Here is a 20,574-nt window from a genome sequence, read left to right as displayed (position 1 = left end):
TCACTCTATTGTCATATGTATATTCTTATTTTTTATTTAATCATATTATTTGTTCCCTTTTATAAACTTCCATTTTTTACTTAAAAATAGTATGAAAAATAAATAATTCCATTTCAGTAATATTCACCTACTACATTATTTTTAAATGATTAAAATGTCTCCACTCATATGAAAAGTTGTTTCTGATTTTTCTGCATTATAAATTTAGTGACATTTAAGTTTTTAATAATGATGGACATTCTTGGAGCATACCTTCGCCCCAGCATTAATTATTTATTACTGGATTTTGGTGGAAGAAAAACGCTCTATACTCTTTCCGAAGAGACGGTGATGCTAAACTTTATGACTCGACTCACAACTTCCCAGTCCTTATCAAAGTTTGAGCAGGTGGCTAACACAATGAGAGTGAGAGAATTAGAACTACTTTTGCTGTGCGCTGAGGTCTTGTTCCCTTGAACAACAAAAACCATCCAATAGTTTGAAAGAATAGAGGCTAGCAAAGTAGGTCATTCAAATTTAAACCCTGTTACAATACTCACAGGAAGAAATATATTTTATATGACACCCAACACACAATATACACATATAATCGTTTCATTATGTTTCCCACTTACTTATATTGCATCTCTTCTACTCTATTCAAGTCTATTCTATTCTGTTAACTGTGGTTCAGCCCTACTGAATTTCAGACACAATCTACAGTTAAAAAACAAGTAAACAAAAGGACCTAAGATACCTAGAGACAGTTTGAAGAGATGAGTTGAAGTATACCTCAAAACACTTTGGGCACTGGTGGCCAGCCCAAAGAGATTAACCAAGAAATATATCAGAATCTGTATTTCCAAATAGCCAACAGCTTTTTTGAGTCAGTTGCAGGTGCTGATATTCCTGTCATGGTGTTTCTACACAAGATGGTAGATTGTATTTTTTAAGAAGGATTTGGAGAGTCACCTCACTGCTGAGTTAATTGCTTATCCCTTTTTACTTTTTTTTTTTTTAATTTTTACTTTTGAGAAAGTGTGAGAGGGAGAGGGGCAAAGAGAGAGGGACAGAGGTCCGAAGCAGGCTCCAAAGCAACAGCAGAGAGCCTGATGCTGTGCGCGAACCATGGTTTCACGAGCTGAGCTGAAGTCAGATGCTTCACCTACTGAGCCACCCAGGGGCCCTGTCCATCCCTTTTTTAGCTGAGGTTATTCCCCAACCATACAAGTCTAACAAAAGGGTAAGTAAGATCTGCTTCCCATCCTCTTTCCAAGACCTTGCATCTTGGCTCTAGCAAGCAGAATCCTCCAACTCAGGTTACGAGTCAGAAGACAGTAAAAAGAAGCCATGCAGACCAGCGGCACCACTGCAGACGTGCCAGGACAGTACACACTCTGTATAGCCGTCTGGTAGCCTGCCCTAGATGCACGTCCTCGCTCTCCTTCACCTGGGACATACAGGTTCTAGGTTCATTTCATTGTCTATCTTAGGTGCCTGCTGGGTCTACACAGTTCACTGTGGCTCCATGCTCTCTACCATGAGCCTTCCTCATGTCCCTACAGGAAGTCTCACCTTTGCACTGCTATCAAAGACATCCTTCAAAAACACATAGGGGATGGTGTGACTCCTAAGACTTCAATCTTCTCCTGCTTGCCTTTGATTCTAAGACAAAGTTCACTTCCTTGTAATTTGGTTCTGCCTACCTCTTCAACATTGTCACTCACGGCTTTGCTCCACTAACTGCTCACCAGAGCTCTCCCTACAAAAATGTCCATGCTGGACATTGCCAAACAAAATTTCATGACTTAAAAAAATTAAACAAATTCTGTGAAATAAAGCTTCATGTGACCTGAGGCAGATAGCCTCTTTTTAAATTGCATTAAATATGTTGAAAGCTTATGAGAATACCGTTTTTATAAATGTCATTGACCAATCTTGACATTTAGGCAGTGAATAAAAGTTGTTTAAACACTTCATCTGTTTGAATCATAAGAATTTACCTCTCAGCTTTAAAAGTTTTCGGGCTTCTGTCTCCCCAATAGAATTACTTTCGTTAAATTGCTGATACAGTCTTGAATGCTGAAAGCTTCTGAACTTCTCAGCTTTGGTATAAATGACAAGATCAGATAGGGCCAGAGCCACCTTTACCTTTGTGGTATAAAAATAAAATGCAGCAATTTCATATTTTTGTAAGAATCATTTGAAAAATACCTTTTCCAATAAAGAAAATATGCTTTCAGATCAATTATTTCAGTCTTTTCATAATAATATCTCCTCAAAAACCATTTGGATTGCATCAATGTGATTATTTTTCATGATGATAGTATTTAATGTTAACATGAGACAGCCTATAATCTAAAATCTCAACTAACGTAGTAAATATTGAAGATAACAATGATTACTATTTCTTTTTTCCCAAAGATCTGTTTATGAATTTGACAACTTTAGGGTATTTATTCATGAGTAAGTGTATTTCCAGTGTGATCTAACACTTGGGAATAACTTCTGTTGTATAATATACAGCTGCTCTTTGACAGCCCAGCATCTATCTCCTCTGCACATCTGTTAGCCCCTTCCCAAGTTTTGTTTTGGGAAAACATTCCTTGCTCAAGCTCAATCCACGTGCTTAAGTATTGACAATATGGCTTGGACCTGGCTAATCACAGCTTTGCATTCCCCCACAATAGCACCTGACTCAGGGATGTGCACATCGTTGGATCATAGCCAATGCACAAAAAAATGTGCTTGGTCATCTGAGAGATAAATAGGTCTTCCATTGGATTTGAGCCTGAAAGCATATAAAGCTAGAGCTTTGTAAAGTCTTGCACCAATGTAGAGAAATAGGTCCAAAGTTGGAAAAAAGTCCATTCTGTGGACTTAAGTTGAGACACTATACCATGTCATTCCTAAAATTCAAAGACTTTTCCTGCACTTTTCTTGATGTGGGCCAATTAATTAATTCACGTTTTACTTAAACCAGCTGAGTTAGTTTTAGGTCACTTGCAACTCAAGATAACTTCTTTTGTCATGTTAATTTGCATACTTATAAGACTGTATATTATTACAGTGGTTTTCTTGACTCTGACAGTATAGTCTCCTTGAGGGCAGAAATATTGGGTTGTTTGCATTCTGTACAGTGCACAATGCCTACTACCTAAAAATGCATAATATTTGGCCATAGAACAAATTAAAAACAGCTAATGCAGGAAAAGAGATAACTTTAAAATTTTCTTTTCCGATGATAATTTTTTTCCAAACAAGTTTTAAATGATAGACTAGAATTTTTATAAAGAAGAAAAAGATTTTTCCCTCTAAATTTTTTTTTTAATTCTCCACCAATAAGAAAATAAGACAACTTTTCCATCACTTGTAAGATTTTCACAAAGTGTCATCTTACCTTCCTTTTCTTGAAAAGTGGTAATCCAGCTACGCTTATTATCTCATCTTCCTTTCCTGGATTGTCTTCTGATCCAATCAATGTTTCTGATCCTTTGATTTCATCTTGATATATCTCTTCAAATTCCTCTACCTGACCATGCTTATTAGAACCTTTCCTTTCATGGGTTTCCCTTAAGGTTCCTATTTTCTTGTTCCTAACTAATACTTTGAATTTTAATACCTACAGAAACGATTTGAAAGAGAGATACGATTACACATTTACAGGGAAGTTTGTATTTTAACAGTCATTGAAAAGTCTTTCACCATGTTTCAATTAGCCCACAGTAATAAAATACATAAGAACTCCATCTTTATCCATACCCCTATAGAAATACCCTGATAAAAACCAGTGATATTATAGTATTGACCCAAATTGACCCCAAAATAAGCCTGCAATGATTTGGGACTTACTGTAGCTCCATTTCTTTTATATATTCCACAAATTGCTACTCTTTTTAAAAACTGACACACATGAAAATTGTATGTTTCTACACATATCACATATATTTATATGTAATTTATATATATTATATTTATGTCTAATATTTTATATGTTATGTTTATATATATGTTAAAATACTTGCAATGCTACAAAAGTTAGAATGTTACAACTTCTGGTAGTAAATGCTTCCGATCATTACTCTGTTATCCAATATTAAAAAGTATTAAATGAGATCAGGTATTCAGAAATGTCTATTATAATGTTTGACACCTAAAATAGACTAAATTTAAGGTAAATATTTGTAAATCTTCTTCATATTTCAACTGTATTTCCCCACATGCATCATCAACTTAATATTTCCATCAAAACTAGGAGCATAGCAAAATTCCCCATCAGGGTCCCTCATTCTAAATCCTAAGACTTCCAATTCCTTTCTTTCCCTTAGTTATTCCTACCCTTTTCAGCCACTAATTAACTCATCAACATACTTATCAAATGTCTGCTATGTTTTATATATAATGCTGCAGGAATCCGGGGTATGAAGTAAAGTTCTTTTCTTCAAGGAGCCCTAATTTGTCCCTTCCCTTTGTTATCCTCAGGTACCCACTCAAATTATTTCCATCATCTTGGGCCTTCTCTCTATTACAATGGTCCTTACATTACTCTCTAATGTGGAGTTTACCAAAGTGCACTATGCAATCGCATGCATCAAAAGCATCACCCTGGAGTGCTTGTTAAGGGAACAGATTCCTGGGATCTACTGCAAAATTAGAGAATGAGAATATTGCGTTGTGGAAATAGAATTATGCCTTTTTAACAAGTCTCCAGGCAATTCTTTTGTACACCAATGACTGAGTGAGGTATGAGAAAATTACCATTATCTCTAATTCCTCATTTACTCTTTGGAAAGCATCTCTTTACTTTAGCATAGGAGCAAAAACATTAACAAAAACTACATATGTGGATGCTAAGAAGTTGATTTATAAATAATAGGATAAGGGATTCCATTTCTAGAAATTTAAAAATTGTTACAGTTTCCTGAATTAGACCATTAGATTAAACCTTAGATTACATCTTTATTAGATTAAATCTTTGATAATATATGTCCACACTTTGCACAAGGTCTTTAATATCTCTTTCTTGTCACAATTGAACACATGTAATCTGTGAACATTCTATGGAGTGAAAGAGTCAGTGTTTCCATCTGTTCAATTATTTCTGTCCATCTCATTCTTATCATGAGTCCTATACTTCTAATCACCAGTGTTACAACACTTTCATCTTTAAATTTTCTACTCATATAAATAAAATAAGGAAAAATATTTTTAAAAATTCAAATATGACACAAATACTGTTCTACATCTAAAATGACGACAGGTCAAAACTAAATTATTGTTAGGCAATACTATCATGTAAAAGAAAAAATGTTTATCACCCGATGACATTTGAGGTGAGGAGGGTAGGCTGGCAGAGGAAACTAAAAAGAACTGGTCAGAGAAAAATGAGGAAAACCTAAAATACGTGGCATTATGGAAGAAAGTATTTCAAGGAAAGGAAGAAGGCTTCCCATGATTGAATGTCATGAAGGAAACAAGGCAGATGGTGACTGCAAGAGCTCTGTTAGAATTTACCAGTAGGAAAGTCTCTGAGGACAATGAGATACTTACTGAGGTGCAGGTGGAAGAGGAAGCTGGGTTGTGAGGAGATGAGAAAGTGGAAATTTGGGTTGAGACAAATAATAAAGAGATAGCTGAAGAGAGATCAAAACCATGAGGCTAGAATGGGGTTATTTTTTTAAACCAAGGACTTGAGTATGCTTAACTGAAAATGGAAAGGGGCCCATAAGAGACAGGGAAACTGAAAAAAGCAGATTAAAAAACAAAACAAAACGAAACAAAACAAAACCTCACATCCAGATGCTAAGGAATTAGACACAAGCTCTATTTACAACCTAGATTTTTGCCCCATTCTGAGCCTTTGCCTATAAAACCTACCAAATCCCTGTGGCCCAATATTAACTGACTTGAAACTTTGGACTCATGGGGCTAGGACACACAATAAAAATGTGAGTTTTTATGTTTATCTCCATATATTCTCTTTCTCAAAATATATTTACCTAAATGCTCACAGGAACATTTCCCAGGCAAAACATTGCAAAGACACACCCCTATAATGGCTCAAGGCTAAGAATTTTCATTGATCTCTAACCCAGTTTTATGGATCAACAATCATAGTGACATGCTTTTTCTTTTTTGATTAACCTGAGCTTCTCAGACAAAATGTTACCTCTGGTGAAGGTAGTTTGTCTGGAAAATCATCAAGCATATCAGAAAGCAAGGCATCTCCAAAAACAGACTGCAGAGTGTCTGCCATCACTTCTTGTTGGGAAGGGGAGCAGTGATTTTCTAAAGAGAGCACCACTGGGTAGTCAGATGTCTAAAAAATTAACCATTACTATGGTTACTGATCAGAACTCCTTAATGATTGTAATGCAATTAACAGAAGCAATTAATCTATCTTAAAACTTACATTCAATGTTCTGTACCTTTGCAAAATAAGTACTCTTTAAACTGAAAGTACTTTTGAGTTTGACATAACAGGGAACATTAAATCTGTATAAAAAGGAAGACTGTTACTGTTTATAGTAGAAATATAGGCAACAACGGAAGCATCCAACAGTGGGTACTTGTTTAAATAAATTATGCCACATCTCCTTAAAGGAATGATACAAACCTGGTAAGAAGGAGGTAGTGCTATATATACTGCTATAGGAAGTTATCTATAATATAGTCTTATGAGGAAAAATACAAGTTGCTGAAGAGTAAAATTCTACACGTTAATATCTGAAACATATATATGTTTGCTTATCATATATATATTTATTTTGATATTTTTTAATTCTAATTTTTTTAATGTTTTTATTTCTTTTTGAAGGAGAGAGAGAGACAGAGCATGAGCAGGGGAGGAGCAGAGAAAGAGGGAGACACAGAATTCGAAGCAGGCTCCAGGCTCTAAGCTGTCAGCACAGAGCCTGATGTGGGACTCAAACCCACAAACTGGGAGATCATGACCTGAGCCGAAGTCTCAGAGCCAGACACACAACTGACTGAGTCACCCAGGCACCCCCTCGATATTTTTAAATGTGAAGTTAAAAGTTTAACACCAGTAAGTAGAGAAAACTTAATTTTCTACTTTTTTAGTTTTAAATTCTACAATCAAAACTCATTGCTTTATAATTAGAAACAAAGATAAGGATATAATAATAAAGAGAATCTATTAAGTAAAGATTACTTTACAAAGAGATTTTCAGCCTATATAATTACTAGGGCACAAATTTACCAATTTGTAAACAAGCCAAGGACTTGCAAGGTCCTTGCATTATCACAGAGTTTTGAATAGGACATTATGCTTGTTTAATGTCTGAGTATATTAGTAGCTTGTGGCTACTACAGCAATTTACCAAAAACTTGGTTGCCTGAAACAATGGAAATTTAGTCTTTCACAATTCTTGGGGCCACAATTTTAAAATCTGTTTCACCAGCTAAAATCAAGGCGGGAGAAGGCTCTAAGGGAGATCTATTCCTTGCCTTTTACAGCTTCTGGTGGTTGGTGGTTCTATTCCTTGACTGTGGCCATATCACTCCCATCTCTGCCCCTCATCTTCATATCATCTCCTCCTCTGTATGGTATTAGAGCCTACCCAGCCCAACCAGGATAATCTCCTCATCTCTAGGTCCTTGATTTCATCAAATTTTCAAAGACTCTTTTTCCAAATAAAATAACACTTACAGGATCCAGGAATTAGAACTTCTGTGGGCACTTATTCAACCTACTATCATAACCTCATACCTATTCCCATATACACTGACTGTATCTAACATCAAGAGAACAGTGTAAAAAATTTTCCCAAATATAAAAAGTGATTTTAAAACTAGGCAAAGTGATGTCCTAGCAGAGAGGTTTTTCAATTAGCCCTGACTGCACTAACTGGGGAGAGTTGATCTTTATGGGGGGGGTCTTCTGTGTTCCTTGGCTCCACCTTCAGGAAAGGCCCTCTTGTTTTTTATCCTTGGCCACATTTTTTCTTTTTTTATTTTTTTAAGTTTATTTATTTATTTTGAGAAAGCAGAGGAGGGGGGAGAGAAAGAAAGAGAGAGAGAGAGAGAGAGAGAGAGAATCTCAAGCAGGCTCCACGGTGTCAGCATAGAGTCCGATGCAGAGCTTGAACTCACAAACCATGAGATCATGACCTGAGCTGAAACCAAGAGTCAGACATTAACCAATTGAGCCACCCAGGTGCCCCATATCCTTGGCCACATCTAAAGTAGTTGTTGAGGAATTTGCTTTCCTTAATGTCAGGCAACTTTTGCAGCTCACTTCTTGACCAAGAGTTGTTTTAAGGCTCACCTAAGAGTCAGAGTTGTGTTTTATTTTGTTCTGTTGTATTGTGTTGTGTTTTTGGCAATGTAATTCCCTTAAAAATTTAGACTTCTTATATGCTTGCTTCTAGTAAGTTACAGGTGCCAGCAACTGTACCCAAAGTTCTTACCTCATCATAATTATCAAATCTATTTTATCTTACTGCTCTCTCTTCCCCAAATTAATGGTGACTATCTCAAGTAGAAAATTGAAGCTTCATTCTAACCTTTGCTGCAAAAATGAGTCACCCTGTTCAACTGAGAAGTCACTGAGTGTGACTCAAAGCCTTTTTTTTTTTCATTCCATCTTTTTCTCTTCGAGTCTTAAAAACTGTAGGGGTTTCCATCCTTGTGAGGCCTTTGAATTTTAAGATTGCCTCTATTTCCTCAGTTACCCACCCTGAATGAAGTGAGAGGGTCTGCTATGCAAATATTTGGGAAGAGTATTTCAGATAAAGGGAATAGGAGTTGCAAGGGCCCTGAGATGTGTCTGGAGAAGAGTAAGGAAGCTAGCATGGCCATGTGCATAAGGGAGAGACGAGTAGAAGTTGGAGGTAAGAGAAAACAGGTTAAACATGGCTTTTAGTTTGTATTTTGAGTGGGACTGAAGATTTTGAGAAGCGGAATGACATTATTTGACTTACCAAAAAGTCACTCTGACTGAAACATTAAGATGAAACTGCAGGGGGACAGGGAAAAAAGCAGGAACATTGGATAAGAAGCCACTGCAATAATCCAAGTAGAGGCGATGTCAGTTATTCAGCACAGTGACAGTGAGAATGGAGAGGAGGGGTTAAACTCAGTGTATATTTTGAATATAGACCCAAGAGGATTTGCTAAAGAACTTATTTAAGGATTGGAGAGAAATGAGGGGAGGAGGATTAAAGTTGACAACAACAATTTAGGCTTGAACTCAGGAGTTAGCAGTAACTGAGATGGGGAAGACCATGGGAGGAAGAGGAAGATCTGGGGTCAGTTCTAAAAATGTTCTGTTAAATGTGCAAGTGGAGATGTCAAACATGTACATGTCTATATTGTATGGAGTTTAAGGGAGAAATTGGGGTAGAGGTATAAATTTAGAAATCATCAGAGAATTTAGAAATCATAAGAGAATCAATGCCATATATCAATGTTTTATACTAAAAATAGAAATGTTCCATATTTTATATGAATACTTTGCACATTTTTAGTATTTTGCAGTCTCAAATAATAAGGCAGTTGATTTAAATTTGTGATTTTTAAGTTATGTTTATATTTATAGATAATGTATTGACCTACTGAGGAGAACTTTAGGTTTATCAAATTCTAAGTTTTAATTTCTTAGATATGTACTGTTTAAGTACTCAGTAAGATTTTGTTAAATCTCTTCAATGGCACAGCAATTGAAGTACTTAAGAAAGAAACAAATATTCTAACTTTATAAAAATAATTTAAAATACCTAAAGGTGCTTAATTAGCCACGTTTGTAAATAAAACCAAGTCTTATTTAAAATTGAGTGATTGTGGGCACCTGGGTGGCTCAGTTGGCTGAGCGTCCAACTTTGGCTCAGGTCATGATCTCATGGTTCATGAGTTCGAGCCTCGCGTCGGGCTCTGTGCTGAGAGCTCGGAGCCTGGAGCCTGCTTTGGATTCTGTGTCTCCCTCTCTCTCTACCCCATCCCCACTCATGCTCTGTCTCTCTCTCTGTCTTAAAAATAAATAAAACATTAAAAAAATTAAAAAATAAATAAATAAAATAATAAAATTGAGTGATTGTTAAAACCCATTCAGTCCTACTCAATTTATAGACTAATTTATTTGTAGGCTGAATTTAGAAGTGCTCAGAAGAACTAGATCTTTGAATCCATAACTTTAATAAATCCAACAATAATTTTAAAACCCCAAATAAACTTCTAAGCATACTTTGCTTGGGGTCCCTGGGTGGCTCAGTCGGTTAAGTGTCCAACTTCAGCTCAGGTCATGATCTCATGGTTTAGGGGATCAAGCCCCAAATCGGGCTCTCTGCTGTCAGCACATAGCCCCCTTCAGATCCTCTGTCTCTCTCTCTCTGCCTCTCCCTTGCTTGTGTGCATGCTCTCTCTCTCTCTCAAAAAAAATAAGCTTTAAAAAAAAACATTCTTTGCTGTATGAATAGCTGCCATCATAGTCATAAAAAATGTCAGCAATCTGTATAACACATTTTTGACACATTTTATCTCATGTATATTGAAAGTAAGGTAATTGAATATTGGTAAAATATTTACTATTATATAGACCAGTATTTCTCAAAGATTTTTTGCCTGTAACTCAATTCATGGTAAGAAATATATTTTACATTGTGACACAATACACACACACACACACACACACACACACACACTATATATTATGTAATTAAACAAAAAATTTCCTGAAACATGCATCTTACTACCTGAGATTAACTTCAATAAATCTACCTTTATATACTACAAAAATCATAACACACAATTTGAAATATCACTGATCTAAACTAAGGCCAAGCATTATAGGATTTTGAAGCAAGTAAATTATATCGTGTTTAAATAACTATAATTTAACAAAGATACGCACGTACTAAGAATGCATATTTGTGTATTGCTTGGATAACTGTTTTAAACAAAAGCTTGCTGGTGAGTGTATAACCATGGTATACAACAGGTTCATTTTGTGATCCATCCCAGCAGTCAATTTCCAGACAACGGCATCCTTTCACAAGGGCACTAACAAAATTTAAACAAAATAAATGGTCAATTCTGGGTCATTAAAAATATATACCACAGTATGAAAAATCACAAAGACTATTTGTGATTTTGCAATAAATGCAGAACTGAATCCATAATAAAGACAAGTTGTTGTGTTAAACTGAACACACTTTTCTTCTTATTTTCTGTGAGCACAGCCTGAGGTGGACGCGATATGTACCAACCCCAGTTCCAGCACCATCAGGATGGTGCGACGTGTAGTGCTGTTGACTCTGAATCCTGCAATTTCTCCCTATTCCTTACACTCTAATTTCTACAAGGGCAGGAACTAAAATTTCAGTCTCAAAAAAATGTTTGTTATATATAGTTCACTATCGATAAACATTTATTGTGTTTTTAGTAAGAAAAAAATGGGAATTACAGGGATGTAAGAAGAAACGTGGAAGGCAGACAGAGTGATCTCCTAAAATACAATCTTAGAAGAGAGATTGAATGAAAAGAAGGCTGACCTGAGACCCAGGATCTTAGAATAGATAGCCATGGGTCAGGGAGTAGATCAAAGAAGTCCCCTGCCATACATGGAGATATTTTTCTCATAGAAAACCAAGTTAACACTTGTTTTCCAAGAAGAATATTGGGTTATCCCCCTGTCCCTTGTCCAGTGGTCTTCAGTAAGGACAATTTTGCCTCCTAGGAGACATTTGGCAATGTCTGGAGACACTTTTGGGCCACAACTTGGAATGGAAAGGAGATTTGCAACTGACATCTAGTGGGTAGAAGCCAGGGTTACTGCTAAACATTTTACCATGCACAGAAACAGCCCCCACAGAAAAGAATGATCTGACCTCAAATATGAAGACCTGAAAAACCCTGACCTCAGCCATAACAGAAGGGAGTGTGGTCCCAGCACCAAGTACTTGATACAGAATCAACAGTTCTTACGAACAGAAATATAGAGTATCAGAGACCATATGAGAAAATAGAACTTTTCAATTTAATACTTCTTTGGAGGGTCAAATTTAGTCTATTTTCAAAGTAGATGACGTGAGAAATATTTATGTAGGAGTGTTAACTGAGAAAAACCAAAGCAATTATGACCCCAAAGTCCAGGTGTTGAATTAAAAACATAGAGACCTTATGCTCCTCTAGACAAAAGATGGAGGTAATCTGAGGAAGTAGAGGATTAGAGGGGAAGAAAATTTGCAAATTTCATCTATATTTTCTGAAACAATGGAAAATATAAAATTAAATAATTAATAAATTATTTCTTGAGGTTTGTTTTTTAAGACCACTTTGGTTTTACTTTTTAAGTGCACATGGCTTTATTCACATCTATAGTGATGCACTGTAATGTAAAATTTCAGAGTTTTGTTAGTCTGCTTGTCCTTGTGTTGGAGAAATGACCTAGAATGTTCTTCTAAGAAAATCGTGTTTACCTATAGATATTTCCATGGGTGAATAAGGTGACTGTCTAATTTTACATACAAGTCCTCAATTGGGCTGTATTTGTAGAATTCGAAATGAATGTGTTTCTCATCTTGTGGATTTACTTATGTATTTAGATTTTAAATTGGAGAAGAAGCAATATCTATTTGTAAACTCTATTAATTGCCATTTAAAAATGTTTGCATTATTTGGTTGATTGTCAAAGTAAATTGTCTTGCCCTTTTTATCACTACAGCATATCAGTAGTCTGGGCTGCTACCAGAGAATAAACGCTCTGCTGGGAAAACAAAAAACTACCAAAAACAAAATTGTAAAAGAAAACTTCATGAAGGACAACCTAACACTGGTTCTTGCTACTTCTCTACATAACTTTAATTTTTTATCCTTAGATCAAGCCAAACTTTACCAAACTGCTTATTTCAAGTACATGGTTTGGTCCCCAGCAAAAATGATTTGAGTGGATTGCACTGTGTCAGGCTAACTCCTTTTATTCAGAGGCACAAAAAAGGAAGTTGTGTCTTCCCCAGTGGTGTTGTGGAAGCCACATTCTACTATTTCACACTGAGTGCCCTTTTTAGAAATGAATAATAGAAATTTTTCTGTCACTCAGTAAAAAAATGTTCCATTTCAATAAGTTTAAGGGGCTTTTCATGGATTATGCTATAAGGCAGTTAATGCTAGTTTTCCTTTTTTAGAAATGAAGAAGTTGAGACTCAAAGAGGTTGTATCTGTCATAATTAACAGAGGAGTGAAAGAGAGGAAAGATCAGCACCAGAAGCTTAACATTAATCAATAAACATTACATTATACCACCTCTGATGAATAGAGAAATTTTGAAAAACTTGCATTCTAAAACTGTATCTTTCACAAGTGGGTAAACAAACAGAGGAAAAAATACAATTAAATTTAAATTTAAATGTTTAGTTGGGTGGAACATTTTCTTCATTCAAAAGTAAATTTTCTGCATTTCTAAATCAACGTGATTAAAATGCATATTTTCTGTTTTAAAAAATAAAGTAATTAAGTGTGAGTAGAAATTTCTGTAGTGAAAGTATAGCTATGAATTCTTATAGATTTTTAAATGGATTATTTCTGAGCTTGTGGATTTATGTGTTTTCTTTTTTCAACTGGAGAAGCTATGTTTATTTGTAAGTTTGATATTATCATGGAATTATAAGATATCTTTTCTATCCATGTTTTCCTTAATTATGTCAACCAGTCACATAGCTTTGAATATCATCTATATGATGATGACTTCCACTTTTATTTTTCTAGTCTGGATATTTCTTCCAAGTCCCAGACACATATACTTAACTGACTGTCTGACCTAGCCACTTTTTCAAATGTTTCTTTCTTTCTTTCTATTTGAGAGAGAGGGAGAGATCATGAATGGGGGAGGCACAGAGAGAAAGGGAGAGAGAGAATTCCAAGCAGGCTCTACACTGCCAGCCCCAATGTGGGGCTTGAAATGGGGCTTGAACTCAGGAACCAGGAGATCATGACCTGAGCCAAAATCAAGAGTCGGAAGCTTAACCGACTGAGCCAGCCAGGCACGCCCAAGCTAGCCAATTGATAATGAATTGGTATCTCAGCTGAATGTGGAAACTACTGCATTCTTGCTTTTGCCTCACACCCTACAACAGCTTCCTCATGCTTCACTATCTCTGTCGATAGTATCGCCATGTGCTAAGTCATCAGGCCAAAATCTTGACTGTACTCTCTTTCCCTCACACCTCCCTTCAAATCACCTGATAAGTCTTCGTGGCTCTGCCTTCTTAAAATATTTCAAATTCAACCACTGATCTCAACACCTGCCTCATGAGTTCATCTTCTAAATAACCATCACCACCTGCATCACTACAATATCTTCCCCAATCATCTTTTACCTCCACTTTTGCACCATCAGTCTTTCCTGCGCAGTAAAAAGTAAATAAATTATGACATTGTTTTAAGGAAAACCTCTCCAATTGCTTCCCAATACCACTGGAATAAAATCCAGTCTCCCTTCCGTGGCCTCAAAGGCTCTCATAAACTAGTCCTGTCTACTTCCTCAAACTCATCTCTCTTCATTCTCCACTTGTTTCCAGACACACTTGCTTTCTTTCATTTGAACATGCTAAGCACTTAACTATTTCTTCGATTTAGCATGCCCTTCCTACAAAGAATTTCTGAGGTTTCCTCTTTATCATCACTCAGACCAAACTATATCACCTCTTGAGAAGCCTTTCCTAACCCTTTAACTAAAGTAACACCCCCCACCCTGTTATGTTACCCTAGTTCACTTTCTCTATATGACTATATCTGTTTACCTGCTTATTATGTCTATTCTCATGAACACATGAGCATAGCAGCTCTGAAAATCTTGTTCACCAATGTATTCTCAGCTGGCTGACTAAATTGAAGACTGGTATTGACAGTGTGATACATTGTAGAATGCCAAATTAGAGGTGTATAATGAATTGCTTTTAAGTTATGTAAATCTATCATCTATCTATCTATCTATCTATCTATCTATCTATCTATCATCTATAAATGCCAAAGTATATAATTTATCTATTTATGTGTTGATTTCACTTAGAGCATTGTGTGTTGATGTCTGGGAATTAATTTTAACCACATTTTTGAAAATCTGAGCTGTCTTGGCTAAATAAGATAAGAAAATTTTTCTTCATATGATTTTCTATAAGAAATATCCAAATTATTCAGGAAACCTCAGACCAATAACCAGGCAGAGGAGGTCAACAGACAGAATTAGAAGGAAAATGAATGATACTAAAACACAGAATAATTATATAGCCACCCAAAGGATGGCTCTCCAAGAGATGCACAAATCAAAATTTATTTTTCCTATGTTTTTGTACAACATGCAAGCCTACTTTCACTGTGAATTACCACTTATTGGAAATTCCAATTGTTTTAAGATGTAATGGTTATAAAAATCAAAATAAATACCTTACATATCCCCAAAGGTCACTTGGTCCCAGTAACTGGTCAGATATCAAGTAGGTATTATGTGAACTTGAAATAAAATAATCATTTAGTGGTTGAGTCATATCTTGATAAACTCTTCCACAATCAGGTTTAAATATTAGACATTCAGATGAACCCATGTATCTTATAAAACCTTCAAATGACATCCGATGTGCTCTCTTAACTATAACAAATAAAAAGATGCAGAAATAACGTTAACTGTATAAAAATTACATCTCACTTATTCAATAGTAAAGTATATTTCTAAAATATTTAAAATTAATAATGATACTATTTCTAATTTTACTGTAGAAACACATTTTTTTTCTAATGAGTACCCTTAGTTGTTCTATATCAACATTCAAGTAGAGAGTATATTATTTAATCTCTGATTTTTTAATATTTTAAAAATACATACAAGAAAATACATATATCATAGGCCAATGAAATTCCATAAGCTAAACATCTAGAAAACCAGCACCCAGCTCAAAGAATAAAACATTGCAGAACCCCAGAAGTCTGCCTCCTGCTAATTTTTTACTCTCTCCCCACTAACTCAAGTGTATTCAGTGGTCTGGCCACTGATCACCTAGATTAGTTTTCTCTGATACATTATTAGCTTAGATGGCCATTTAGTTTAGACCAGATGATTATATTCAAAAGTGAAGGAAGAGCAAACAAAATTTAATGTTTATGAAATGTTGTAGACAATTACGTGTATAGACAATGGAGAAAGTAGTAATTTTGTAATATTTTATTCATTTCCTAGAATAGTTTTCACTTAGCTAATTTAATATTTCTATATATTTTCAATAATGTAATGTATGAAAGTAGAAAACTGCCTATTACTTGGTTTTCCTCTTATTAATGAAAGTGAACATGCTTTCTTTCATTATAGTACACATAACAGAATTTCATCCTGCTTTCCATGCCTAAGCTCATTTCTGAACACTTACGAGATATACTGAAGCAGTTAAAAAAAAAAGAAGAAGAAGAAGAAGCTGGACAATGAGGTAGGAAAGAATGTAATTGTTTACACAATGTAGTTTCCTAAAAGATTTATATACAGTCTATAAAATATAGAAATAAAACTGCCAATATTTTATTTTATCCAGAACAAATTTGACCCATTCAAAAATTTGAATTTGAGAACTGTAATTCATAAAAAGCACATTGCATTTAAATATTTGAGAAAACTTTGAAATGCAAGCATACCTTCTTCAATAGGCTCATATTTCTGAATGATCTCAAAAGCAACATTTTGACTCATGTCAAGTATATACTGTTCTTGTATCAAAAATTGGAGCAGGTTTTTTTCAACAAGAAATTTCTGGTTACCAGAATACGTGTTGAAAATCTCAACAATTTCTTCTCTGTGCGCAATAATTCGATAAATTGATCTAAATTCTTCTATGGTGATTCTTCCTTGCTTCAGCCTGTCATTATCCTACTAAAAAAAATGACTGGTGGGCTCACATGGTGAATATAAAAAACACAAAATAAATAAGTTAGAGTATTTGTATAATATATAAAACAACTAATATGTGAAGGAAGATGAATCTTACATTGGATTCACATCTCAAATAAAATCTATAAAACTGCATGAAATGACGCCAAAGTGAAAAATCACCACCTAAAACCCAGTGGCCACATTGGGAATGGAAAAAGGTGTGGGAAATCACCAGGATTCTAGGTTGTCTTTCAATTATACATTTCATTTTTCTCTTCCACTCTCCTTCAGTACCTTCTTAAAACCAGACAGTATGTAATCTCATGCCACAGGTATGTGTAAACATCAGAGTAAATCAGACATTCAAGGTCACTGTAAGCTACAGAAACTCCAATAGTGGTGGTAATACTACAGTAAATGCAGTAGTTATGTATCTTAAGGAAGCGGAATGTACATAATCACTGAAGAATTGGGGGCAGGGACAAACAAGTTAGGTTCCAAAAAGAAAGAGTGGATTCACCTGGCTCTTCTGGAAAATTCATGTTTGAACTTTATGAGACAGAGACAAAGTGGGCTGGGTCCAGTTACTAAAAGTAACAGAAACACTGTGAGGTTTCTGAGTAGCAAAATGACTAGCAGAAGTAAAAGCTTAGAATGATTAGTTTGCATAACCAATTGGAAGAGATAGAACTGTAAGATGGATCAGAGAAGATGCAATCCAGGCAGGAGGTGGTGAGTAGAAACAAAAGAACTGGTATCAGCAAAATTATGAACGGAGAAGTCAGAAGGACTCAACTTGTTAAATTTTACATGCATGAGAGAGAGAAGTCAGGAATGTCTAGAATCAGGGAGAGTTAGAATAAAAACTAGTAGAATCATTTACAAAAAAAATGGGGGGTATAGGAAGTATACCTTAGAAGGAAATTTAATTTCAAAAGAGGCTATTTATTGACATTCTTTCTCATTACATTGTAAACAGCTTGAGTACAAGGAACATGTGTTGAAGGGCCATTGTAATGTGGTGAAATCTGACAGTTTGTAAGTAGAAGGAGCTAACATTACATTCCTAGCTCCAAAATAGATGGGAACTTGGGACATATAAATTAAACTCTCTGAGCTTCATAATCTTCATCTGCATAGTGGGGATAGCACTACCTATGTCATCAAACTGCTGTGAGGACTGGAGATACATTAAATGGTAGCTGCAAATATCAATGTATGGTTATATCTTATCAAGTTCTGCTTGCCTCACATCATCCAGCCTAGTGTTTCCTCTTTTGCACTTGTGCCTATAAAATGAATCCCCAGGGTACAACAGGGGGTAAACATGCTGGAAATGATCTATTCATTTCATCAGCAAAATTTCAGTAGTAGGCCAGTTTGATATGAGGGATCCAAGAGGCAGTCAGAGCTGGGAATCAAACAGGAAGAGCACCAGTTCAGTTCACAAAGAACATTAATCCATGTGTACGAAGCAACTTGCGGAAGCAGGGACTGAAATAAAGCCCCAGGTGGGAATGAGACAGAGATAAGTTTGAGAGAAAGGCTGGGATCTATGGTTGTCAAATTGGGCCCAGAGCTCATTAAATAATAATAGCTCCTTAAAATTATGTAATCTTAGAGTAATTCATATTATCAATTTATCTTAGTTGACTAACAAGATTCGACTTACTATTTTTAAATTCTGGATTTTGAAGTCTACATAAGTCAATGTTATAGAATTAAATTTATTTTAGCCCCATCCCACTCATAATTTGTTATAAGATCTTTAACAAGCCCATAAAAACCAAAGTGCGCCCATAATTCCTGAAAATTTTGTTATATAAAATTGTATAAATTAAAAATTACAGTCCTATTAAATAGCAGTGTAAAATAAAATACATTATCCACTAAGTAATAACAGTTTTATTACTTTCGGGCAAGGTTTAAACTTGGCAATGTGACTTGTTCTGTTTTGTTTTTCCCAAAAGATCAAAGTTGTCATCTGATACTAGAAAGCATTAAAGGTGTAGAGTTCAAACAAAATTTCACAAATCCAAATAATTGCTGTAATTGATCCTACCCAAAGGAGTCAACCATCAAAAATTAATTAAATTGCCAAAAATTAAAAACCCCACACAACACGTGAAAATTGTATTACTGAAGATGGGAAGTTTTAATTTTAGTAGAAAGAGAAGCAAATGGAAAGCAACAGAAGTCACTAATCATGGAGTCTGGGTAACAGCATTGGCAGCAGGAGAAGAGGGAAGAAGGAAAGTGATGAGCAAGAAAGATTCAAATCTGAGGACTGAGACACATAATAGTGGCTGAAGCAGATAGAATAACAATGTATTAATTTAATATCTCCCCTGTAGGAGGAAACTGGAGTTCAGAAATCATATGTCAATTGTCCCCAATCCCACAGAAAAGCAGCAGGAAGAAAGACATACATGTCAATCAATACACCACTGTGCATATTGACAGTATATAAGCAAAATTAAATTGTGTAAAATACAAATCCAATCCCTTCAACTACCTCTTAAATTGCTCAGTATTTCTTTTTTGTCTTCCAGACAAAATCCAAACTGCATTGTGTGGCATCCAGGGTCCTTTAAGATGTCACTAATGGCAACTGCTCTCATTCCTTTCTTCCTTGTACCTCATACCTTTGGCACTTTGAATTAGTTATAGCATAAATAACAAGATCTCTTGCTACTGAATAGGCTGTTTCTTCTGTCTGGAATGCCCTTCTTTAACTTCCTAACCTACTAATTTTTACTCATTCTTTTTTTATTTTATTTATTTATTTATTTTTATTTTTACTGACTATTGAAAAAAGTCTTATTCTAGAAGTCTTCCCAAAGTCCCTGTCTTCTCCCCAGACCACATTAGATATCCCCCTGCCTCTCAGTTTTTATAAGACTCTGCATCTTCTTCTATCATAGAGTTTATTACACTGGAGTGAAAGCCTTTTTTTTCTAAATCCCTTCTAGAATTGCCTTGGATAGGAAGTTTGCCATTTTTTTTTCTTATACTCTTGGTACCTAAAAGAGTGCCTGGCTGGAGGTATTCAGAATATGATCTATCACCTAAACAATGTTGTAATTCTGGTGAAATATGTGCATTTAATTGGATAAAGGAGTTAATATATCCCTAAACCTAGGAAGAATAAGAAAAGATATTTTTAAATACACATCATAGAAAATATGCAAAATGCCAGGCTCCACTTCAGGGAATATTGTAGCTTTTAGAAATGTTACATATTAATCATTTATAAGTACAGCATAAAATAAGAGTAATGAAGCCAGTTTTGTTTAAAAAAATATTCATTAAGTGGTTTTTTTTTTACAAGGCATTATAAAAAGAACTTTATCAAAAAACTCATTCATTGTTTATGTATAATTTAAAAACATATCTCATACCTTAAGATCATAAATGCCATGAAGATAGATATTTTATTCTTTTTATTCCAATGCCTAGTACTGGACCTACCCTAGCATAGGACATCAGTGACTGTATGTTTAAACGTATGGTTGAAAACATGAAGCTAAAAGAACATATTGAAATAATTCTATTGATATTCTGATAGTATACTTTCAGAGAACAGAATCAAAGCTTTTCATGTTGTTCCCGGTTTCCACTGCTTAGTTTGCTAGTAAAAAGATGAGATGTCGCTTAAAATAAACAACCATATAAGAAAGTTGATCTATCAAAATATAAAATTTACTTTTAAATTAAGATGAGGTGTT

The 20,574-nt window shown here is 35.1% G+C and overlaps 1 protein-coding gene across 8 annotated transcripts in view; it reads right to left on the bottom strand.

Moving 5' to 3' along the window:
* The window catches only part of PLCZ1 (phospholipase C zeta 1), a 45,683-nt gene that overhangs the window by 15,508 nt on the left and 9,601 nt on the right, over positions 1-20,574 (bottom strand). For 2 of the 8 annotated variants that reach the window (XM_053895329.1, XM_053895330.1), the window contains exons 4-9: positions 16,612-16,843; positions 15,379-15,580; positions 10,854-10,998; positions 6,149-6,298; positions 3,380-3,601; positions 1,983-2,130 (exon numbers count right to left, since the gene is read on the bottom strand). In XM_053895329.1, the coding sequence (XP_053751304.1) occupies positions 1,983-2,130; positions 3,380-3,601; positions 6,149-6,298; positions 10,854-10,998; positions 15,379-15,580; positions 16,612-16,843 (1,099 nt within the window). Of the gene's footprint in view, positions 1-1,982; positions 2,131-3,379; positions 3,602-6,148; positions 6,299-10,853; positions 10,999-15,378; positions 15,581-16,611; positions 16,868-17,366; positions 19,625-20,574 lie in introns of those variants that run through there. The other 6 variants (XM_053895335.1, XM_053895336.1, XM_053895332.1 and 3 more) reach the window with 6 other exon arrangements.

Source organism: Panthera pardus, unplaced genomic scaffold (genome assembly GCF_024362965.1).
Source record: "Panthera pardus isolate Hobbes unplaced genomic scaffold, ASM2436296v1 HiC_scaffold_6, whole genome shotgun sequence".
Lineage (NCBI taxonomy): Eukaryota > Metazoa > Chordata > Mammalia > Carnivora > Felidae > Panthera > Panthera pardus.
Note: the sequence above shows the minus strand (reverse complement) of the source record. Positions and strands in the feature narration are given on the sequence as shown.